Consider the following 26,229-nt stretch of genomic DNA (forward strand, 5'->3'; position numbering starts at 1 on the left):
CTGAGATGGAACAATAACAACAAACAACTACTGGAGACACAACAATAGACATTTGCTTTGATGAGCGCTTGTGTGAGGGAGTTCTCTTTAAATGAGTACAAAGTTATTTTTATTTCTTATAACTTCTGGAGAGAAATAGCACAGACAGTGGACAAGTAAGAAACTTTCATGCATGAGTCAAGCACCCACGTTTGCATATGCTATCAATTATTTAAAAGTAACGTGTTTAGCTGTATGCATTTGCTAAGCATTTGCGTCAAAATTCAATGATACTCTGGGATTCAGTCATAAGGCATCTGTCAATGACTGATAACAAATAATGCGTTTATTCAGTTTACAAAAAAAATGTATATCCACCTTTTTCTTCAACGTGGAAGTAGGCCTATGGGTGAGACTTCTGGTTCATTATCCGCTATAGCGAAATAACGAGAAGAATAACAACATGCAGTAAACGTTAAAACTGTTTTCACTACAAACCAGTGTGCTCATAATTAAGACATCACATTAAAATAATATGGTAAGACACACCAATTTGCAATATCAAGCAGCAAAACAAGCTGTTTTGTACAGCTAAAAATTGCTGGATGTGGATAAGACCCGAAGCCAGACCCATACAATTTACCAATGGCCGCACCCGCTCTTACAAGAAAAAGGTGGATAAATGTTTTGGAGCTGTACTTCACGATTCATTCATTACATTTAGATGGACAGTTCACCCAAAAATAAAAATCAAGTCATCATTTACTCATCCTGGTGTTGTTCTAATGCTACATGCTGTCTTTTGTTTTTCAGACCACAAAAGCAGAAACGTAAAAAAAGCATCCCACTGATGCTCATCTATATAATGGCAGTAAATAGCAGCCAGCATGAAGCTCTTAAAGAAAGATACAAAAGTATCGCAGAATGATCCCATGCGACATGAGCCGTGTATTTTAAATGTTCTGGGGGTTACGGTAGGGTTTGGCAAAAATCAAACTGAAAGTTAATGCATTATTTAACAAATCCTGACCTAGGCCATTGGTCTCTGTGCACAGCTGGACATTCATGAGACTCTATTAGCGCAGTTCACTCAGACTCAGTCAAGAAAAGCACACAAGTTGTGACAAAACAGGATGAACACACAACATGAAATGCCTAGAAGTCCCAGAAAAGGTATGTGTAATTTCTTTGATGCGTTAAAAGAATAGTTCACCCAAAATAAAATTCTGTCAATAATTATTCATCCTCATGTCGTTCCAAACTTGTAAGACCTTTGTTCTTCTTCAGAACACAAATTGAGATATTTTTGATGAAATCTGAGAGCTTTCTGACCCTGCATATATAGAGAGCAACACAACGGACACGTTCAAGGCCTAGAAAGGTAGCAAGGACATTGTTAAAATAGTCCATGTGACAGTGGTTCAACTGTAATTTTATGAACCTACGAGGAAACTTTTTGTGCGCAAAGAAAAAAAAATAACGACTTTAATCAACAATTTCTTCTCTTCTCTGTCTTTAACACGCATTTATGACAGTACGGCGCATACGTATAATGCTACTGACACAGGAGCCGGCATTCTAACGTAGAACTCGAACACGATATGAATGACTGACACGAAAAATAAAGCTGAATAAAGTCGTAATTTTTGTTTCCTTTGCGCACAAAAAGTATTCTCGTAGCTTCATAACATTATGGTTGAACCACTGACGTCTCATGGACTGTTTTGTTGATTTCCTTCCTACATTTCTGGACCTTGAATCTGTCTATGCCGGGTTAAGAAAGCTCTTATATTTCATCAAAAATATCTTAATTTGTGTTCTGAGGATGAACGAAGGTCTTACAGGTTCGGAATGACATGAGGGTGAGTAATTAATGACAGAATTTTCATTTTTGGGTGAACTATCCCTTTGAAGAGTTCCAGATTGGAAGTCCAACTGTCATGACAGTCAACTGACAGACACGAATGTGCTAACTTGTTGTTGTGATGAACACAACATATATATTATGTACTCAGAGAAGTGAGTACATGGATTGTATTTTGTTTTGGAGTGAACTGCAGAACAGAATCTTACAAATGCACACCTGTGCACAGAGAAAAACAGCCAAGGCCGGGATTTTTGTTAAATAATACATTAACTTTCAGTTTGTTTTTCACCAATCCCCATCAACACGCCCCAAAACACTTGGAATATATGACATGTGTTGAATTGGACCATTCTGTGATATTTTTTTTGTTCATTTTTTGAAAATTCTCCTTTTGTGGTTCTAAAAAGAAAGAGGGACATACAGCATTATAACAACACAAGGGTAAATTGTGACTTTTCGTTTTCATTTTCGGGTGAACTATCCAGTAGCTACAATTCACATTTATATTTTTAGGCAGTTTTCCCAAAAAGTGACGACTGAACACATGGAATGGAAAAGCTGCTTTATTGGCAAATTATTTTTGCAATTTTCACTTTTTTCTTTTTTTTTGCATGTATTCGCAACTTAGATGGAAACATAGGTACTGACACATTCTCATCTGTTGTGAGCGGGATTTCGAAGAGAATCCAGCCTTTCTTACATGAGCAGAGTTCTATATTCCCGGCGTGCACCGTCACTGCGCTGAATTGAGCTGCTTTGAGTTATGAGTCACACAAGTGCACCTGCGGCCATGTGTTAAGTAGTGACAAATAAAAGCCCTATGTCCATTTACACAACAAAGAGATGTACCCCACGAGGCCACCAATCTCTCCTCAACCCCCTTACCACCCCACCTCTCCGTCTTTTTCCGTCTTCCCTTGTTTTTTCCTCTGGCATTAGTAGCGAAAAGTATCTCGCTCCCCGTTTCCCCCGAGTCCCGTATCACTAGAGCAACTCGGTTCCAGACAAGCTACGATTCAAACACAAATTTAAAGACAAAAGTGCGTCGCGCAACTTCTTATTCATGTCTGGCAGAAGAGTCGCGCTTGATTTCTCGCCTGCGTGCCGTGCGATTATTGAGAGCTCACGAAGACTAATCCTGCTGCCACGCGGCCCTCAAAGGCCTCGTTTTGTTCTGCGGGAGGAATCCGAATCCCGCCGTATTAATGTGAGGGGGATCTCTGTGCTAAAGCCGCTGTATTCACGCATTCACTGCGACCAGCACTGGGCGAATCTAAAAGGAGGCTTTCACTATCTGCCCTCCGTTTTCCCACAATGACTTTTCGAATGTGCGATTTATGCATACAGAAAGGCTGGGAGGCAGTTGGGCGAACGGGGGTCACAGGCGGAGTCAAGCTGAGCTCCACACTTCCTCCGAATCCTAATGTCTGGTGCTCCACCGGGATTATCGCCCATGGAAATTTTCCTCCAATTCTGTGTTATTAATCTCTGTCTGTCCTCCTGTTCTGGCTACATAATGACTAATTAAACATCAAAAGAGCTGTGGCGGGGATGCGGCATGACAGCTCGTGTCCCTGAGCCCTTGTTCCCGCGGGAAAGGGGAGAAAAGGGGGGCGAGCGCTGACGGGGCGACCTCACAAATCAATCAACCATCGTTACCTCGCACCTACGCCCGCCGCGCTCCAAACGGAGGATCCGCAAACACAACAGAGCTGATCTGCGAGGCAAGTCTGGCCTCCAGTGTGCATGCGCTCGACATACGCACAGGTATGCGCTACCACCGTGTCACAGGACGACTTTGATAAGACAGAATTCAAAAACGCGTGTGCCGCCGTTCCAACGGCTTTCATTAAACGTGTCTGTTTGTGCGCTAGCATCTATTTTTAAAGCAAAGCGATGGCAGGAAGATGAAATGATGTTGTACTCACAGATGTAGGCAGGCCAGGAGGGGGCTTGCGCACTTTCTTTGTTTGCAGAGGATCTGTGGAGAGAATACAAAAACAACTTTCAGACATTTGAGGGGAAAAGAATAAACAAGCATGCGGCGGCACTCAGTCAGATGTCTCTTTGATTACAGGTTTACAAAGACAAATATGAGAGCATTATAGCAGCAGAAATCGAGGAATTCTTAAATTCTGTGTAAAAAAAGCTAATGCTGAAAAATGTATTTTTCCAGTAGCATACATTAGTGTTTATTATTATACATAACCATGACGTATAGTCATGTATTCTCATTGAGGGCATCAGACAGGCAACTAACCCATTGAAGCAGAGTCCTGAAGGGAGCGTCTTCGTGGATTGGAGCCAGTATAAGAGTAGAAAGGAGTGGGCGATTTCCCAGAGGTGGTGACAGGCCCTGGGCTTGCCAGCCCCATGTCCGACCTCAGATTGGACTGTGGAGACAAAAGAAGAGAGTTCAGGGACAAGAGCCAACATAATGAACACTAATGCAAATGCACAAAAAAAGTGAATGCGCGTGTGCAAAACATTCTGGAATTTAAACTCAAACATAGAAAAACAAATAACAGAAATGCTAATGATTAGTTTCACAATATGGCTGACAACCCATAAAAATGGCGGATATTAAGATTCCACACTTTAATATTCTAAACACTTGTCAAATACGTTAAAAATAAAAACTAAAATCAATTATTTAAACGCCAAAATTGAGTTTAGACATCAGAACATTAATATATAATATAAATAATTGATATTTTGAGATTTACAGTTGAGGACAAAAGTTTACATACACCTTGCAGAATCTGCAAAATGTTAATTATTTTACCAAAAAAAGAGGGTTTAATACAAAATTGCATTTTTTTACTTTTTATTTAGTACTGACCTGAATAAGATATTTCACATAAATGATGTTTAAATATAGTCCACAAGAGAAAATAATAGCTGAATTTATAAAAATGACCCGTTCAAAAGTTTACATATGCTTGATTCTTAATACTGTGTTGTTACCTGAAAGATCCACATTAATTCCTTGTTTGTCCTGAACAGTTGAACTGCCCGTTGTTCTTCAGAAAAAATCCGTCTGGTCCGACAAATTTAGTTTTCAGCATTTTTGTGTATTTGAACCCTTTCCAACTGTATGATTTTATATCCATCTTTTTACACTGAGGACAACTGAGGAACTCATACGCAACTATTACAAAAGATTCAAATGCTCACTGATGCTCCAGAAGGAAACACGATGCATTAAGAGCTGGGGGGTGAAGACTTTTTGAATTTGAAGATTAGGGTAAATGTAACTTATTTTGTTTTCTGGGAAACATGCAAGTACCTTCTGTAGCTTTTGAAGGGCAGTACTAAATGAAAAAAATCTGACATTTGGGTAAAATAAGAAAAAGTTTCACATCTTCATTCTGTTCAAAAGTTTTCACCCCCCGGCTCTTAATGCATCCTGTTTCCTATGGAGTGTTTGAACCTTCTGTAATAGTTGCATAAATCCCTCAGTTGTCCTCAATGTCAAAATTATACAGTCATTGTTGGAAAGGGTTCAAACACACAGAAATGCTAAAAAACACAAAGAATTTGTGGGACCTGAAGGATTTTTCTGAAGAACAGCAGACAGTTTAACTGTTCAGGAGACTATCAAAAACTAACAAAAACAAAACACATTTGTGGATCATTCAGGTAACAACACAGTATTAAGAATCAAGTGCATGTAACATTTTGAACACTTTCTCTTGTGGAAATATCTTTTATGTGAAATATCTTATTGAGGTCAGTACTAAATAAAAAAAAATAACATGCATTTTGTATGATCCCTCTAATTTTGTTAAAATAATTAACATTTTGCAGATTCTGCAAGGTGTATGTAACCTTCTGACCTCAACTGTACATACAAAAGGTTACATACAAACTTTACTTAGCGTTTGAAATGATAAGTGACTTAGTGTTTTTATCTTTATATGACTGTTAGATGGAAAATTTTAATGTTAAAAAGCAAAACACAAATGCACTCAATTACATAAACACTACTGATTTTTCCCTAATATCAGCATCCCTAACTGTAATATAAAATATAAAAATGAAAGTGTAAAGTCCAAAGTTCTGACACAAAACATTACATTTGTAGAATTTTGAAAAAGTAGAAGCAAATAAAAAACATGCTCATATAATAAATATTAATACATAATTAACATAAGCCTTTAATATAACAGGACTTTTAGACTGTCACAGTTTAAAAGCAAAAAGAGCATCGCCCAGACTAAAATATGAAACATGAAGGTAAATGAAGGACCATTTCAGATATTGTGTGACCCCTGAATGAAGGTTTTGTGCTTCACAGAAGGACACAATCAGAACTCGTTAAAGAAAAAAAAGAACCCTGAGAGTTTTTCTGCTCTTTCCTCTCTTTACTGAACACAATTGTGCAGTTATTGATGTGCGAGTGCCAGCAGCTCAGTGAAGTCCAAGGAGAAATCGATCCAATCAGTCTGACCTAGTGATTCCCTCCCCTTCTGCTCACGGTGAACTGCTATTGATCAGGCCTGATCACGGCCCCAGGGCATATCCACAAGCAGCCAGGGACACATCCTCACTTAAAGGAGCAGCAGGCCCAGGAGAGTGAAGGATGAGAGAGCCGAAAAGCGGGGGAGGGGGGGTACGACAGTGGCCGGCTCAAGCCTCATTAAACCATCTGTCTGATCTCAGGAGCTGTCAGCTCCCCTGTAAAAAACTGTGCCGGCTTAACTTGACAAAACACCCGGTAGAGAGTCCATGAAGTCGACAGGGCCACTAGACTGTCGACGGAGAGCCAATTACGTGAGGAGAGAAGAGAGACAGCGGCCTCAAACCTTGCGTCTGATGACCAGGAGATTAGCCTAGGCTTCAGGTTTTGTAAATGGTTTTCCCAGAGGCTATCGCACCCTTGACCAACATCCACTCCGTCGCTCGTCCGGGCAAACTGGGTTAAGAGGCCAATTAGAGAAGAAGCCCAATTAGCCTAATCATCTGCTGAGTTAAAGAGTAGTGTGGGGAGGGGGATGAAAGACTGACTGAGAATAGAAAGAATCAGGTAACAGGACTCATACTGAGAGACCCAGCATGCATTAGAGAGCGCCTGTTGACTACTGTACTGCACCACTTAACACAACACTAACTAAAATCACACAAAAGACTAATAAAGAACCATAATTACACATAAGTATGATCGTGGTTCTTATTTTACTAATCTTTCATGTGACTTTAGTTTGTATCATATTTATCTTATATTATTATGTAAAACATTACATTTTTGAGTGTCTTACAGTGTTTTATACTGACTTTAACATTTACCATTATTTATAATTTATTGCAAAATATATTAAATGTTATTTCAGAGCTTATTTATAAAAAATCTTTTAAACAATAAATTATAATTAAATAAATTATAAACAATTAACTTAGACTCTTCACTAGCTATAGACCATTAATTTGAGAAAAACTACTGTCAAGTACACACTAATACTCAAAGATCATAACAATGAACCAAATGTACTTCTCAAAGTAATAATATTGTTATTATTTTTAAGGTATGTAAAAAAAATTCATCCTAATTTTAATTTTTACAGTTCTGTTCTGGAAAAAAATAAAAATGCCATGTTTTGCTGTTAATTAATTGTTATATATATTTTTTAAAGATTTTTTTAAGATCCCAGGACAAAAAAAAAATGGAAAGCACAAAATTTTAAAACATTAATTCTCAAAGGTCTTTAACAAACATGTGGAAAACTATGGAAGCTTGTTTCCGCTACTGAATACAAAAAGGTAATTGCGTCTTTTTTATCTTACAATTCTGACTTTTTTTCTCAGAACTGCACGATACAAATTCTCAAATCTGACTTTTTTTTCTCAGAATCGTGAGATATAAATGTGCAATTGTGAGTAATAAAGTCAGAATTGCGAGACATAAACGCAGTCCTGAGAAACGATGTTGGAATTGCGAGTTTGTATCATGTAGTTCTGTGAAAAAGAAGTCAGAATTGTGAGATGTAAACTTGCAATTCTGACTTTTTCCTCAGAATTGTGAGATATAAACGCACAATTGTGAGTTATGAAGTCAGAACTGTGAGATATAAAAGCAATTCTGCGAGTTATAAAGTCAAAATTGCAAGTTTGTTTCGTAGTTCTGTGAAAAAGTCAGAATTGTGAGATGTAAACTTGCAATTCTGACTTTTTTCTCAGAATTGAGATACAAACGTGCAACTGCGAGTTAAGCCAGAACTGAGATATAAACACGCAATTCTGAGAACATCATTTTTTTCCCCTTTTTTTTTTTTCAGTGGCAAAATAGACTCCCATAGAAAACACTCCTTTCCCCATACATGTTAAATGAACATGATAAATACTGATATCATATGATCAAAAAAAAATATTTTGTTAATATTTCTGGCCACACTGCTCATCCCTGGTACACAGGAAAATAAATTCAACATCAAAGTCAGATAGAAGTCATAATCAAAACTCTGATCGAGGCTTACGGAAGAAAGCGCTTAAAAATAGCTACTCCTTGAATTTAGCCGATTAAAACAAGGGCCATCAGATCGTGTGAAAATCAGGTTGGCTTCTCCTTTACTGCAGGAGGAATGAGGGGGGGAAACAGGCTCTCCAAAGTGACAGGCTGTCAGGGAGGTGGCATCACTGACATTGACATGGCAAAACAGACTGACTAGTGTTGCCTTTGTTCAATGATATGAAATCCTCACAGCAATATTATCTTCTTACTTTTAGCCGCGACGCAAAAACAAGACGGGGTCAGATGAAAGACCGATAGAATACTAATTTAACATTCGGGAGAGAGTGATTTTAGGGAGATTTGCTGTGCTTTATTATAGTGATGTGAAATTAGTCGAATCCTATTTAAAGATTACATTCAGAGAACTGGTGGTTCCATGAAACTACAGGGGATTAGTGAGATCTTTGTTAAATTGAATATAGAATGAATGAGAAATTAACATTTTCTGAAGAAAAACTTTCACGATGGCAGGCTGTTGCTTTGCTTAACAGTTTCTAAGGTTAAAAAACTTAAAAGAACCCAGTCTCTAGTCATATTCAGGTTTCTAGATATGACTTGGGAATATGAAATATTTTTTTCATCTTCCAGGTCTGATTTCTTAGAAAAGTAATAATAAACTTCTTGCCAACAAGCCACATGATTTGAGGTATCATTCACATCTGCTGCACAAACATTTCGGGATGAGTTACCTAGCGACGTTTAATACTTAGGGTTTGGACTGCGTTCAAATCCCTAATACTGAGTATGAACGATCGCAACGCCGATATACTGACAAAAGCCCTGTTCATTTCCCTCCAGGGTATGAATGTTTATGTGTGAACATGGCTGTGTGTTAGCAGGTGAGAGGAAAATGACTGCCCTCCGTGGTTTAGCCTTTAAAACAAGTGCTCAGCTTACATGACAGTCCGGTCAATCTTGTGGATACTGAGAAGTAGTGTTCATTATAAGAACACTTGACAGAATCACAGGGGCTTCTGAGCCCGCTCACATCTGAACAATCATCTTCCTGAGTGAAATGTCAGGCAGATTGGTGGAGATAATAGCAGTCATCTGTCAACCGCATCCTGCCGCAACAATCAGAATAATCCTCCACACAGGGGACGGGAGCAAAGCTTACCTACAGCCACCGCGCTGCTGAACGCAGCTCTCTACCGCTGCCTCTTATCGCTTCTGTATTTTCACATTTCTCATGTTTGGATCACGGCATTTCATGCTACAAGGTTAAAGATTGCAACGGTAGGGTTGTCTGTAGCTAGATGCGCTGTCAAAGATATTGCGAAGCAACGGCAAGCATCAAATGAAAAAACAATGTAGTTTCAGGATGTATAATGTAAAAAAAAAATTCAAATGGCGAAAAAAGCCCTCCTTTCTGCAGAGAGATGCATACATGTGTACAATGTGGGGAAAAGCGTATTCAGTCTGGTTACAATGTCCACATATTTCAGTTTTGATTTACTAAAAAGTTCCTAAAGTGCCCTTATTATGCCATTTCAAATATCGCCTTTCAGTATATTGCCTTAAAGGAGAAGTCCACTTCCAGAACAGAAATTTACAGATAATGTACTCAATCCCTTGGTCATCCACGATGTGAAAAATTAGGTGATATTAAATGCATATTTTGAGAAAACGAAAACATTGTTTGACCTTGCATCCATGTAAACCTATTACAGGAGACTCCCAAAACAATATTAGGAACATTAAAAATGGCATAATAGGGCCACTTTAATCTGACTGACTGTTTTGATTCACTAAAAAACACGGTAGAGAAGAAATTGTTGCATAAAATCATTATTTTAGTTTTCTCTGTGGACAAAAAGCATTCTCATAGCTTCATAAAATTATGGTTGAACCACTGATGTCACATGGACTATTTTAATGATGTTCTTACTACCTTTCTGGGCCTTGAACGTGTCAGTTGTCAGTCCATGCAGGGTCAGAAAGCTCTTAAAATATCTTAATTTGTGTTCTGAAGATGAACAAAGGTCTTGCGGGTATGGAATGACATGAGGGTGAGTAATTAATAACAGATTTTTCATTTTTGGGTGAACCCTTTAAGGGTTGCTCATTTCGAAATCTACACTGGTGGCACGCATTTCATGCATTTCATGTTCGGTCCACATCAGGCAAAGAATGCACATGGTTCTTAATAAGAAGCGGTTCTTGCTTCCCAAGCCGATGTGAAATTCACTGTTTCTGTTGCTGAATTACTTGCTAAGTTGCTAGTAAAAGGAAGCAGCCAATGAGATGCTTGGCAGGCAGAGATACAGGGGCCACAGCTGGCTGAGACAGTTTGAATATTTAACTCAATAAAAGGTGTACAGTTCCACATCAGGTTCAAATGATGCAATAATACCTTGCTGAGGGAGAGGTTTAGCCTGCAAATGATGACAAACCTCATAAAAAGACGGGCTGTTTGGCTTTGTGAAAATCCTGTAACCGCTTCCCATCACTGCCAAACACTTGATAGATTACTAGTGCAGATATTTCCATTCTTGGCACTCGCTGAACAAATAGGGCCTTTTATTAGGTTCCGCAATGTGTATTGCTCAATTTTCGAAGCAGACTGGGTTATTAGGCGCCCGATTCGTGTATTAAAAACACTGCTTCTCCGATAATCTCTGCACCTGATAGTCATCTGTTTATATGCGCGCGGCAGACGCGGTGGCCGTATTAACACGCGGGGTTCAGAATATTAATGCAGCCACCCTGCAGCCCGCATTCTTCCCACATTCGCTCAGGAACCGAACGGCTTTTTCGCTCTTCCTGTTTTTCTTCAGCGACTAGACAAACTGAGTCTCTGCCAGGCTCTGATCTGTGCAGCTGCAGGCCAGCATAAATTCCCCAGTTCCCACACAAAATGTCTGAACTGGCATTCCCTTTCAGAAAGCTCTTTTATGAATGAGCGAACGCACCGGAGAGCCAGCCGTGTTTTCATTCGTTCTGACTAGCGCCATTCACTGCTCGCAAACCGCACCACGCTTTTAAAGGTGCGCTTGTGTGTTTCTCCTCTCCTGGGATGGGCGCTGGGCTCGGAGGGCAAGGTTATTAAAGGGTCGTCCGGGTCGAGGACTGCGCTGACCTCACGCTTAAGCTGGAGAGGTAGTCTTCCTCTTATATCGTCTCTTGGCCGTGGCATTAAAATGAATCATTAAGCTAAGACCCTGCGTACTAACTAAATCCTTCTGCTAATAACCATAAGGTATAGCTCTAATATGCAATGCAACTTAATGAGGACTGCGCTAAGATTTCTTGGTTTCCCAGTAGTCATTACCGCAAGGTTGGAGAGGGAGCGAACAAAATGTAAACAGAGCAAAAGTGCAAGCAACAGGCGATTAAAAAAAAAATGTGGAGGGAAAAAAGGGTGGGGGGTCTCCAAGTATACTCTCTGACTGACTGACTGACGTCAACCGTGTCAGAGAGAATGAACAGGCAGGAGAGCGAGAGAGCGAGAGCGGGGTGGTGTGCTCACACAATCCTGTCTTTGTTTGGAACATCTGTGTGGCTGAGGGAGGGGAGCAGGGCCGGGCTCTGTGACCCTGCTTTAATGGAAGTGCTGAAAGTCATGTTTCTGTGTGCTGAAGACCTGCTCCCTACACATAAACACTCCCTCTAAATCACATTTTAAATGCTATTAAAAAGCATTCAGACAACACAAAACACTCTTTCAACATTATCTGACGTGAAAAACCAACCAGAGACTATAAATAAGGTTCTCACTCCTTTTGAACAATGAATTTTGTTGACTTGTCCCAGTTGTGATTATTAAATGATTTTAGGCACCACATTTTTTGTTAAAATTAGTTAATCAATTACAGTATCACAAAAAATATGTTAATGTTTAACATCTAAACATTAGTATACATATTAGTATACACTACTTTTCAAATGTTTGGGATCATGTTTTTTTTAATAGTATTTTTGCAGGACACATTAAACTCATCAAATATGACAGTAAAAAAAAAAATAATATTCCAAAAGATTTTTGTATCTAATAAAAGCTGTTCACATTAGACTACGAATGTAACAATATTATCAACATCATGGTATCGCGATAGTAAAACTTGATATTATCGTGGTCACATGACGATATGAAACGATATAGGTCTTCCAGGCAAAAAGTGTAGATTTTTTAAATATTCTAATACAAAAGGTCTTTAAAAATGTGTTTTGGGCCATTATGCTTTGGCACAGTATCTGTCAAGTGTACTAAAACCATCAAGTCTGTTTTCCCTGCGCGTTTCCAAGTGAAGTGAGTTTAGCGCGTCGTTGGGTATGCAACTGCCACCAGTTATGCTTTATTTTCACGGCAGATCATTACAGCATTTCACCAGATTTGTAGTGAGACATGTTTGTTTTCACTGAAGCTGGAGTTTTCATTTAAAATAAAATCCCTACTGCCGTTTCAGTTAAAATCAAGCAGCAACCTCCCGCTCTCTCTATTGAAACCAACACGGAAGTGACTTAAACTGCAATTCGTCGACTAGCCGCTAGAGACTGGTTCCAAAAGGGAGTCAATTCCATATAACTTTACAGCAGAAAAAAATATTTTTACAGCCCGGTACAAAACGTGATTTTGGTCTATATAGCTAATTGTGCCCTTCACATCATCTGTGAGGGGGGTAAATTTTTTATAACTCGTCCGTTTAAATTATATTAAGCCTTAAAGTTCTGCATAATTTAGGGCATGGCCACTTGAATGACAGGTGGATTGCCACTGCTGTCACCACTGTCGTGCTAGGTGGGCGTGGTTTCAGCAACCAACTCCACCCACGTCCCGCCTCTTTGCCTTATTTTCGATTATCCGAGAGTGACGTGCAAAACCCCGCCCCCTTTGTTACTGTTGCTATGTCTGACAAACAATGCCACTCTCACACTACACATCATGTTCTCAAGCAGTGAAAAATACATTGCGGTGCAAAGAGGAAACTGACAACACGCCGACAGACAAGACAGAGCAGGTTTCTTGTGGTGAAACAAGGTGTCAGCTTTAAAATGTTATTTTTTAAGCAACTCAAACAATAAATACAGATTTGTGGCTCTTTACTGTGTCATGACAGATCACTGTATTGCCTTATTAGATCAATCAATACATTAACCAGTCGTCTTTTCTTCTTTACTTAAAGCACAAAAAACATGAATGAACATCATAAAATGTATTTTCTAAAACAAATGAAACGTATTTTATTTCAACCGTGGAAAGACGTCAATACACACAATTTTCAAGATTAAGTCCACCAAAGTTAATCTACTCTCCCGTCTGATTTGTTTGTCGGACAAAATGGCAGATTCTGCGATTCTGTCAGTCAAGCTCTTTGCGAAGGGTCAATTGTTATGGCTATAACTGTCATAGGAATAACAATAATAAAAAATTGTTATTATTATTATATTCTAATTTGTTCGGTTTCTAAAACACCAGTGTGAATGTAATTTAGACTGAGACAGTATACCACAAATAAAAAGAGGGCTGAGTCCTGAGTCAATTTACTGCCTTTTTTTCTGACTCAAGTTTTCATAGTTAAGAACACGTTGGAGCTCTTAATTTTGAACTCTCAAGTGCATTAGAAGAACTGAACTTTAAAATGTACAAAATTTTCATTTTTTCCCCCCAAGACTTCATTTGCCTTTTTTAAAATATCACAATAAATACCATATTGTGGACTTCATATCGTGATATTATCGTGTTCTTAGTTTTTTATATTGTTACATCCCTACATTAGAATGATTTCTGAATGATCATGTGACACTGAAAGACTGAATTAATGGCTGCTGTAAATTAATCTCTGCCATCACAGGAATAAATTATATATTAAAATCTATTTCATACATTAAAATTGAAAACAGTTATTTTAGAATGTAATAATATTAAACAACATTGCCATTTAAAAGTATTTTGGCCTTAGTGAGACTCATTTAAAAAATCTTCTCGATATGACTTGGGTATATGAAATATTTTTCATCTTCAAGGTAAAAACCTTAAGTCTGATTTCGTAGAAAAAGTAATAATATGCTTCTTGTCAAGAAGCCAAAAAAATTTAAAAATCTTCAAAAAAAAAAAAATACATTTTTTGATTCATGATTTGATTAATTTCCATGATTTCCATCAGGCCTTCAACTGACAATTACATTTTAAAGTTCTCAAAATTTAAGGTGGGACTTGTATAAAGAATTTAGCCATTTATCCATGTGTTGGAGTATTTGGCATGTTTGCTTTCAGCACTTTAGTAGTTGTGACGAATCAGGGGCTAAGTGAGAAACCTGCAAGATTCACACCAAAGCAAAAACGATGTAAAAACATAATAACAAAAGTGAAGTTGTGGTTGTTACCTGGCATCCAGAGACGCCTGGCTCTCTTCCATAACCAGAGAATGGAGGCCTCTCAGACTTGCCTATGGACAAACAAAGAGACAAACAATCAGCACACCACCATACATATTAACCACATAAACATTAATCATGCGAGAAACAAGAAGACAAACAATAACTGCCAAAGCTCACACATTCTCTGTGAGTTTTGGCAGTTGAAGGCTGCTGAAGGTCAGAAGGAACTGATTTATATTTCATATTACATCAGTAAGGTGTGATTTATTTCTGTGTGTGTTTTTTCTAGCCGCCCATCAGACAGAGCACGTCTGACAGTAAACTACAGGGTCAGACGGGTCTCAGTCAACGATACTAATCCATCTCGATCCTTTTCCTGGCGCAGAAATGGCCCGTGAGCTTGCGAGGGGGCGAATAAAAAGTGCACAGCGCACAGCCGTATGAATCATGCACTTCACAATATCTAAACTCAGCAGTTTCGACCTCTCGGCGAGAAAAAACCGGAGACTCCTAAAGGAAAATGATAAACAACTCGAAAAACATCATATATTATAGTTGTCAGACTTTCAAACATTAGAACAAACACAGCAGTGAAGCTAAATTCTGTTTACTCTAGGGAAAAGGTAAATATTTTCGTTACTTAAATTCGGACGGCGAAAGCATTTGCGCTACACCTTCCGAGCTTCAGGTTTGGTTCTGCTGCGCTCAGGTGCACGAGGCCACGTGTCAGCGAGCGTGCGAGTTTCTGCGCTGGCGTAGCCTCCCGAGACGCAGCCGTAATCAGGTACAGTGGTTTAACTGAAAACGCTGCTTCCCCTGTGGTGAAGGCTGATCTCAATCGACGTGATATAACATTTTGTGCTCCTGCAAAGGAAGAGGGAGTATAGTTGTGGGTAAACTACTGCACTCCCTCCCCCTTAGTCACCACAAAAGAATAAAACATCTGTCTTTCAGTAACTTTAAAGGTTAGGAGGCTTTTTTCCCCTCATCCTGACTTCCTGGGCTGCTACTCAGCTAGGTTTAGGTTTCGGAGTTTGTGGCATACACAGACAGCCTCTCCTCTACAGATGCACTCGTGTCCAGCGTTGAAATATTCATTTACAGCATGTGTTTTGTCACACACTCTCTGTCCACGCTGAATAATTTATAAGAGCGCGTTGTTGTTGTTTTAGATCCTGGCAGAGCTCGAAGCGCTACTCATGAAAAACATCCTCCCTCGGTCTGGGTCTCTCGGATGCAGCGAGCAGTTGCACGCATGGTTTGGCATGCTCTCGTGCAGCGTAACCCAGCCATGCGCTGTAACGTGTCGAGGGACCTTAATGCGATCAGCGCCGTAACCTCAGCCACTAAGGAGGAGTCCCAGAGGATCTGAACGGTAAACATGCGTTTAACTGTCTAGCATGCCAGAGTGAACGGACGACCTGCGTTAACAGCGGTGGCAGACTCCAACAAAGAGATAAACCTATTCAAATGACTGCACGCATACACCCACATACTGTCAGAGTCATAAATTATGACATGCACGTTAATGAGCTTTAATTGTTCCAATGACATCTTTAAAGTCACCCACATATACTGCTATAAATGAGAACCGGTTTTATCAGTTAGGAAAAAAATAAAAATAACTTCTATCTCAGGAGAATCTTATCTCAAATGAAAAGACAAGCTTATATATACATATATATACACACATTTATATAGATAGATAGATAGACATTTGTTTTGTTTTGTTTAGTGATAGTTGTTCATGAATCCCTTGTTTGTCCTGAACAGTTAAACTGCCCGCTGTTCTTCAGAAAAGTCCTTCAGGTCCCACAAATTCTTTTTTTTTTTTTTGTTTTTTTGTTTTTTAGCATTTTTGTGTATTTGAGCCTTTTCCAACAATGAGTGTATGATTGGAGATTCATCTTTTGATACTGAGGACAACTGAGGGACTCATATGCAACTATTACAGAAGGTTCAAACGCTCACTGATGCTCCAAAAGGAAACACGATGCATTAAGAGCTGGGGTGTGAAAACTTTTGGCACTTGAAGATCAGGGTAAATTTAGCTTGTTTTGTCTTCTAGGAAACATGTAAGTATCTTCTGTAGTTTCTGAAGAGCAGTACTAAATGAAAAAATATGATAGTTAGGCAAAATAAGAAATATGTACACATCTTCATCCTGTTCAAAAGTTTACACCCCTGGGTCTTAATGCACCATTTTTTTCACTTCTGGAACATCAGTGAGCATTTGAATCCCTCAGTTGTCCTCGGTGTGAAAAGATGGATCTCAAAATCATACATTCATTGTTGGAAAGGGTTCAAATACACAAAAATGCTAAAAATACCAAAGACTTTGTGGCACGTGAAGGATTTTTCTGAAGAACAGCAGGCAGTTTAACTGTTCAGGACAAACAAGGGACTCATGAACAACTATCACTAAAAAAAAATTATACATACTAAATAAATTACATTTTATAATTTTTTACTCATTTGAACTCATTTATTCATTATGATTATACAGTTCACTATAAAATAGTGATTTAAAAATAAATTGCTAATAAAGAAATATGTGGGGGAAAATACAGCTTTTTTTTTTTTTTTAGAGAAAGACATGTAGGAGGAGCGGAAGAAGAAATGTGTGAAAAAAATGAACCGGATGAGGGGAACAGAAAAATTAAGAATGACTCTGAAAGCTGTGGAGGAAGAGGAGACCCATGGGGGCCTGATATTCAGAGAGAAAGTGAGAGAACAAGAGCGAGTGGTGGAAAATTATTGGGCGTGCGTTCAAAACACAGAGCGTTCCAAAAGCTGAAAGCATCCAAAGGCGAAGAAAGGCAAAGCGAGGGGAGGGGGAGAGAAAAAGTCTCTCGGAATGTTAAAAATCAACAATGTAAGACAGCTCTTCCACTGCTATAGCAATTTGTTTAAGTGTTACTGGCGAGCGTTTGTGCCAAGCAGGCTGCTGGCTGCGGCGCTGATGTTTGAGGAAGCAGTGCCAGCTAGCGCAGCTGTGAGGCCACTGCCCCCACCCTCCACACCCTCACACACACACCCCTTCCTTTCCTCTACTCTCTCGGCCAAGACAATCTTGGAGACAGAAAGAGAGAGAGAGTTCAGAGAATATGCGAGACAGCAGGTGAGAGGAGAGTGTGTGAGTGTGAGAGGAAGTGACAGTGAGTATATGTGTGAGAAGGGGTCACTAGGGGGAATCTCTCCAGAAATGAACTTCAAGAAGTGGGCGTCGAGGCTGCTGATTAGCCACGTCCTCCACAGCCCGGCAAGCCCTCCTTTTTATCTCCTCATGCCCTCCTCCTCCTCCTCTTAGCTGGAGCGATGACAGACGGACGAAGGGGGGGTTGGCCTGATCAATACCCGCCTCACTGCTACTCCCGGCCTCCCCTCTCTGCCCGCCTACCCCTGCACCGCGACACATCATACATTATAGAAGCGGGATCTGACTGCGGATGATGAATGTTCCGGCCTTGCCGGGCTTTAGGGGAAGGGGTGGTGCTGGGGTGGCTGACGCGGGGGACGGTGGCACCACCGCCGCACGGGGAAGCGTGGAGGTTAGCCACCGTGCTATAGGTTATCAATGCCCCTGCTGACTCACAGCTAATGAGCGTTCTAGTCACACAATCTATCAAACAGGTGACTGGGGAGCCTGGGAGAGCAGAGGATGTTTACAGGGAATGGCTGCAACAGAAGGAAACTGATGAGGTTATGAAGTTTGATGAGAAAAGGCTATGCCAGGAAAACCATGGGATTGCTGAAGATTGAAGACAAGTCAGACAGGAATGGTGAATGTCGTGTTTAACGTCTGGGGAAGGAGCTGGGATAATAAGGATCTGTGCTGCTGTAGCTAGCAGTCCGCTCATTTACATAGACGTTTGAAAAACTAGGAGAGTTGGAGCATGTGACCTTGTCAGTCAGCAGGGGAGCGTTAACGGCCCCACCAACTCGACGCCCTGCTGAGATAACAGCTCCTGCAACTCTCCACATGGCCTCTGGGAATAACAAATACATTGGAATATCTTGGTGGCTCTATATCGGTAACATATTGGTTATCGGGCTATATGGGAGATAGATATATCCACCTTATTTTTAACACAAGGACGGGCGTGACCATTTGGAACTTCAATGTGCGAGGCTTTTTGCATCATTCGCTTTCAGTTTTTTTTTAGCTGTACAGAAACTGTGATGCTGCTCGCTATTGCAGAATGGTATTTTTTTTATATTATTTATATTTATTATCATCATCACAAACACACTGATTTGGAAATCACATTCACAGAAAATAGCTTATTTGCACGTTGCAAAATAAGGTAGACATTTAAATGTACATGCTCATTTCTACTGTTTTTAAATTGGCTTTGAAGTCATTTAACAAATCTTTAAAAACACTGATAATTTAACAACACTGTGAAATATAACCTTCACCAAATCTTACAGGGGACATATGATGAAAATCAGATCTTTCCGTGTTCACGTGTTATAATCGGGTCCCCAGTGCATCTACCAACACAAAAAAGGTGAAAAAGGACAACCCAGTAACTGTTTTGATAAGCCTTTTTCTGCAAGCATGCGAAAAAACTAGAGCTTCCCTCCTGGAGTGGTAATGGGATCTTATTATAATATTACCGCCCCTTAATCTCCATGTTTCCACCCAAGGCGCCGTCATTTAGTTTTCGCAAGCAACAATGGTGTACCAGTTCTAATCCCATGGCAAAAGTTTGAGTAAAGCATGCTAACTGTAATGTCGTTGGCTGCACTGAAGAGCACAGAACACTATTTAGACTCCCAGCCTCAGAGAAGACAAGAGAACAGCGCATTTATTGATTTATTTACTGTATATTACGCTGCTGTCACACTGATCTAACACAAACATGGAATTTCTTTCCCAGCTGTTTACGGTCACAGACAAAACCGACTGTTTTTGTAACTCCTGCATGTTTTTAACATAAACTTGTGTGTATTTGACAGTTTTAGTGCAATAAAACATGAAAGAGAACTTAGTTTGGTACTTTTGACAGCTGCTTTCTGTGCACGTGCTTCTAATGTGTAACAGGATATCAGAAACTTACACTAATATGGTTTACAACACGTGATTTCAGTGCGATAGACATGATAATCAAAACCAAACAGATGTTTTTTTTAGCAGAGTATCTGGTGTGTTAGCTGTGAAGGCACAGCTCTATTCTGGAAAAGGGGGCGGGGAGCCGCAGCTCGTTTGCATTTAAAGAAACATGCACAAAAAAAGCATGTTTCTGCTTCCACTCAAAATAGTCATTTTCAAAATGATATAATAAATTATCTGTGGGGTATTTTGAGCTAAAACTTTACAGACACATTCTAGGGACACCTGAGACTTATATTACATATTGTAGGGGCATAATAGGTCTAATTTAAAATGAATACCCATTTTTCCTACTGTACATTTTTAATGTTGTGATACGTAAATTTACATGTAGCATTTTAAATGATTCCTTTTTTTTTTTTTTTTTTAGCAGTTATCAACCATAACATAAAAATATTGTTACTGGCTAAATTTTTCATTATGATTCTTTACTACAGAGGTCCCCAACCCCCAGGTCATGCGGGCCACAAGAACGCAAAATGGCACTAGGTCATATGCGATCCCACTGTATTATTTATTGTGCATTCCCCCTTTAAAGGATTAGTTCACTTCCAGAAAAAAATACTCACCCCTTTGTCATCCAAGATTTTAATGTCTTTCTTTCTTCAGTCGTAAAGAAGGAAAACATTTCAGGATTTCTCTCCATGTAGTGGACTTCAATGTTGCCCCCAAGTTTGAACTTCCAACATGCAGTTTAAATGCAGCTTCAAATGGCTCTAAACGATCGAACGAAGATCTAAACGAAGATCTAAATGAAGAGTCTTATCTAGCGAAATGATCAGTCATTTTCAAAACAAATGGACAATTTATATACTTTTTAACCTCAAATGCTCATCTTGTCTAGTCTTTGCGATGCAAAGTCTGTGTAATCCAAGTCAATACAGTTAGGGTATGTTGAAAAACTCCCATCTTGTTTTCTTCTTCAACTTCAAAATCGTCCTACATCACAGTTTTACCTTTTGTAAAGGGTGTTTGATCTTCTTTGCATGTTAACTTTGTAAACACTGGGTCAGTACTTCTGCAGTGATGTGGGACGATTTGGAATTTGGGGAAGAAAACTAGATGGGAGTTTTTCGACTTACCCGAACTGTCTTCAACCGGAAAAAAAACAAACAGTTCACGCAGATGTAGACAAGATGAGCGTTTGAGGTTAGAAAGTATACAAGTAGTTGATTTGTTTCAAAAATGGCTGATCATTTTGCTAGGTAAGACCCTTCTTCCTCAGCTGGGATCACTTAGAGCCATATGAAGCACCACTGAAGTTCACTATACGGAGAGAAATCCTGAAATGTTTTCCTCAAGAAACATAATTTCTTGTCAAATGAAGAAAGAAAGACATGAACATCCTGAATGACAAGGGGGCGAGTAAATTATCTGTAAATTTTTGTTCTGGAAGTGAACTTCTCCTTTAAAAGCCAATATACTGTACAAATTTACATAGGGCGTGATTTCAGAAAATGTAGAGACCATATTATTGCAGAGAAACAAGCCCAGTGCTCCCACTGATTATTATGGTGAGTTGTAATGTTTTGTTCTAGTTTGTTGTTTGCTGCAGTTGATATAGAGACATAATTTGATGATTTCATGCAAATAAAATTTTGCACTGATCACATCTTTGGCCCACAAGAATATTTTCAAAACGGAAACCGGTTCATGTTATTAAAAAAAGGTTGGAGACCCCTGCTTTACTACAATCTACACAACTCTTTATAAACAAATGCAAAATACTTTTACACTGTTTCACCTGAAATTGAAAATTCTGTCAATGTATTCACCCTTACATTTATATGTAAATATTTGTATATGCAGCACACACTAAGCCCAGGAAAAAATTCCCCTAATGGGACAAAGTATATCGCATCATATATCACTCCAAACTTGTATGACTTTTCTTTTGAAGAACACAAAAAAAATATTTCAAAGAATGTCTGGGTCCAAACAACACTGATTGACCCCAATGATTTGCACTGCATGGATTAAAAAAAATTCAAAATATAATTTGTGTTCAACAGATTAAAGTCATGAAGGTTTGGAATGACATGAGAGTGACCAAGTTATTACAAAAAAATGTTTATTTTTAGGTGAACTACCCCGTTAAGAAAGTTTCACACTGATTTCGGTTTCAAAATGCAGTACTGTGACAAATGAAACGGTGAGAAAATGTCAGATGCACTTGTTTCACTGATCACACCTCTACCATTTTTAAACAGTGAGTGTAACAGACTCTGCCAGTGAGGAGTGGCACGATTTCAACAACAACAGTCAGTAGCTATGAAATGCTCTACTGTTATCGAGATGTTTTGAGCTGGTAAGTGAACAGCTGGCTTAACAGTTGCAGCTCGTGTAGGCCAATCAAGACACTAGGCACAGACTAGTCCTGTCACCAGTATGTCATTAAACAAGGCACTTAACTAGAGGATTGTACAGGTGCGCTTTCCCTGAAACACTCTTTCTGTTCTTGATTCTGACGCCTATACGCTTTTAAAGATTACAGACACTCAACCTGTTCAAACTAATACTCAGACCTTTTGAGATCATCAGAACCAAGGGAACAATATACACTGGAACAAGAAGAAAAACCTCTCTAGTTATGAGCACGTCTTCTGTTGGCTATCTCTCACCACAGGCTTGTGTTATCGCAACAGAGCTCTTAAAACAGTCTTCATATCAGCCCTCCTTTAGTAGAAAGAAAGAAAATAAAGCAATAGTCTTTCTGCTGCATTGCCTGGCAATGCATGTCAGCAATGGTGTTTTTCACCCTGTCTCTCAGGGGAAAACAGGGGCTGTACTGGAGGAGTGATGGATGGAAGCGAAAATGAATTCATCAATTTCCCCATGAGGAACTGTGAGAAGCAACAAGGAGACGTCCAGGTGTTGACGTGTGTCCGTGTGGTGTGTGCCTGAGATCACATGTGTTCATGCACACACACCTGTAGGCAGAGTACATGTTGCAGACCAAAACGCAACACAAATACAGTAGCTTTAAAACAGCAGAAATGATGATTGGTGATTTCAATAGTCAGGCTAGCCGTTAGGGGTGTAAACTGGACGGTTTGTCACGATACAATATGATATCGCTATTTTCCGATACCTCAAACATGATTCGATGCAAGACTATAACAAATCGATATATCGATATTATGACATTACATACCTATTTTATACAACCAGCTACATTTTTATTAACTCATAAATGCAACGAAAATGATATGAACATTTATCAGAAATTTCTACATCCTGTACCCCAACTGGGACATTCACAACAACAACAAAAAATAGCCCTACATATTTTTTTAAATAATAAAGAAAAAAAATTAAGTTAGACATAAGATCAATAATCTTACGACAACAGTCAAAAAAAAATTTCCGGCTTATGTGCTAAAATATGCAATGTGTAAAATATAGTGCAAATCTTCATTAGAAAACAACAAAAATGAGGTACTCCAGCTGTAGGAAAAATACATTAATGTAGAATAATAAATCTCAAAAAGAAATGACCAAAAAAAAAGATTTTTTTTGATTGCAATCAATGCTGGGCTCAATGCTAAGATTTTTTCTGCAGATAACAAAATTACAAGAAACAGCAGAAAATAAGCAGAACAAAGACACAGATTAAATAAACTGTGTTCTTCAGGTTTTTCAAGCAGGTCTAAAAGAAGCATTCAGGTACAAAAATGTAATAATCAGATTTAAAACAGCACTGCATAGTCCTCACTGTATAAATTTATTATAGATCAATCATTATTAAGCCTACAAGTTATTCAGTCAAGAGCAGTGAGATATATTTTTCTTTGACAGACACAGGTTTATTTTTAGTCTGCCTTCATTTTAAGACTGAAAGCACGGATCCAATATACTGATATACATGCTTTTACTTTCTCAACCTTACGTTATGACATAGGCCTTACCGACGCTACCAATGTTTACTAGGATATTCGCCAAAACACAAATTTTACGAGAATGCATGCTTAGGCGGTAAAACATAGGCTTTGCATGACAATGTGGACAATGCCAAAATAAGGGTGCCTATCTATACTACAGGTATTGATTTTTTTACACGTTGCATTGGTACATTGTATTGTTAGACATTGGATCGATGTATCAATCCATATCGATAGATTGTTACACCCCAACTAGCAATATATCATTAATGAAACCTATATGAAATCATTTTTGTGAAATAAAAATTAAAACAAAAAAGGGAAAACCAATGTACTTTCATACCTCCAAAGGTAACTAAAATAGGGCTGTCGCCTTTCAAAATATCAGATTTTCACTACATCGTGTCCAAAAGAATATGTTATAACTACTGCAATATCAATAAAAATTAATATAAAAAAATGCTATTAAACAAATTCATTTTTAACATTTTAACTTTTATTCTGTGTTTGGTCAATGAATTACACCCAGAATACAAGTATAGAAAGTCAGAGAGTTTCATAACTAAACAAAAGCATATGAAAAGAACTTTTTGTTGTACTGCCGACTAGCACTTCTTGCTGACTAACAACAACTTCTATTTAAGGAATCCCAAAACAAAGGTGTTGCATGTGTGCCTGTCCTCTCCTCCGACATTATTTTGAGTAAAAGCAATAGCTACATACTGTTTTCTGTTTTAAGACAGAAGGCAAACCAGCATTAAGGTGCAATAGTGCCACCTACTGAGTTGGAGTGTCAACCATATAGCTTCTAGCGCTACATTATTAAAGTGCCCCTATTGGCTTTCATGCAGTGCGTAATGTAGCTGTATGTGAATGAAAATGACCTGCAAAGATGTAAAGGCAAAAATGCACAATTGTCTCTCAAAAGAAAGAATCCACTCTGAACAGCATAAATGATGCGTTAGTAATTAAAATCCCACTTCTGTGAGGGTTATACGTCAACACTGGCTGGCTGCGAACAACTTAACCCACCCTCAAACACGTCATTTTACCGACGACTGCTTCTCTAATCTTGGGGGGTTTAATGTGAGAATCACAATACGCTTGCTTTTGAAAAATGGCTCAGTACCCATTTTATTTGGACCAGTTGGCTCCACTGAATTACAAGATGTTTATATTTTCTATCGAGTGTTCAAAATACGGAACAATGGCAATGGGCGTGTCATTTCTGACATGTGCTGTACGTGGTAGACCAATCACAACAGACTGGGCCATCTGACCAATCAGAGCAGAGTATGTTCACAGAAAGAAGGGGTTTACAGAGACTGAATCTTTGAACTGCTTCAAACGAATCGTTTGAGAATCATTGAAAAATGAGGTGATATTAAGCGTGCATTCACACTTGTCATGTCTGGTTTAATTAATACAAACTCTGGTGCAATTGCTCTGTTAGTGCTTTTCATATGGGTAAGTGTGAACCCTGCCATCCGAACCCTGGTGGGCACCAAACAAGCAGACAGAGATCGCTAAAAAGATCTCAGTCCGCTTCCAAATGAACTCTGGCACGGTTCGAATGAAATATGAACGCAGCACAGACCAAATACTTCGAAACGAACCAAAAACAGGAAGTAATGACAAGATGCGACACTATGCAACATGATTACACAAAGGGAACAAATGTATTTAAAACAAAATGAGAAGAGGGCAAACGTGGAGCAACGAGGTGGTGCCTTTCTGAGCTCTTTGTGAGTTTGCAGGTGGTGAAAATAAAATCATATACACACATTAGGTGTATTTGACTTAAAACTTTAAGTTGAACGCACCTTTTTCTGTTGTTTGGAGTGTTTGGTGAGCTCCGCCACAAAATATACATCATTCATCATTCGAATGTATCACTACGCCTTTAGGTTCGGCATCTTTAGGCTCACTATCAAAAATGCAAGTGTGAACGCTAAGCGGACCAGGACCAAATGTAACATTTTCCTTTTTGGTCCGGATCAAATGAACCAAACGAACCAAACTACAAGTGTGAACACACCCTAAATGCATATTTTGAGAAAATAAAAGCATTGTTTGACCTCACATGCAAGTAAATTTATTATAGGTGACTCCCAAAACAATATTAGGAACCTTAAAAGTAGCATAATTGGTGCACTTTAACAATATTATTGTATGAAAAATATTAACATGATATAAATATTTAATTGAAATATCAATATTTTATTCAATATAACATCACTATTATCGCAAAAAAAAAAATCAGCTAACGAAACAAACCTTCCCTTTATAAAAAAAAAAAAAAGCATGAACGTGCATGACTTTCTTCTTCTATTTATTAGCCCGCGAACCAAAAGACCTGAATTACCAAATATTAATTTACAGTTTTGAAGCTGCTGACAGAACCCTGCAAATCAGTACGCTTTAACACCACATCATCATACTTTGAATACACCAGCCCAGACATTTGTTTAACAGTCACTGGAGTATGTAAATACCATTGATGTACTTTCAGAAGTGCCAACACAAGCGAGAGGCGCGTCAAGTCCTGTCGAGGGGG

General features: G+C 38.8%; 1 protein-coding gene across 8 annotated transcripts in view; it reads right to left on the minus strand.

The window, feature by feature from the left end:
- The window catches only part of tcf12 (transcription factor 12), a 146,514-nt gene that overhangs the window by 45,348 nt on the left and 74,937 nt on the right, over positions 1 to 26,229 (minus strand). For all 8 annotated transcript variants that reach the window (XM_051115187.1, XM_051115185.1, XM_051115192.1 and 5 more), the window contains exons 6-8: positions 14,679 to 14,740; positions 4,107 to 4,239; positions 3,775 to 3,827 (exon numbers count right to left, since the gene is read on the minus strand). In XM_051115187.1, the coding sequence (XP_050971144.1) occupies positions 3,775 to 3,827; positions 4,107 to 4,239; positions 14,679 to 14,740 (248 nt within the window). The remainder of the gene's footprint in view (positions 1 to 3,774; positions 3,828 to 4,106; positions 4,240 to 14,678; positions 14,741 to 26,229) is intronic.

The sequence above is a fragment of the Labeo rohita genome, chromosome 7 (genome assembly GCF_022985175.1).
Source record: "Labeo rohita strain BAU-BD-2019 chromosome 7, IGBB_LRoh.1.0, whole genome shotgun sequence".
NCBI lineage: Eukaryota > Metazoa > Chordata > Actinopteri > Cypriniformes > Cyprinidae > Labeo > Labeo rohita.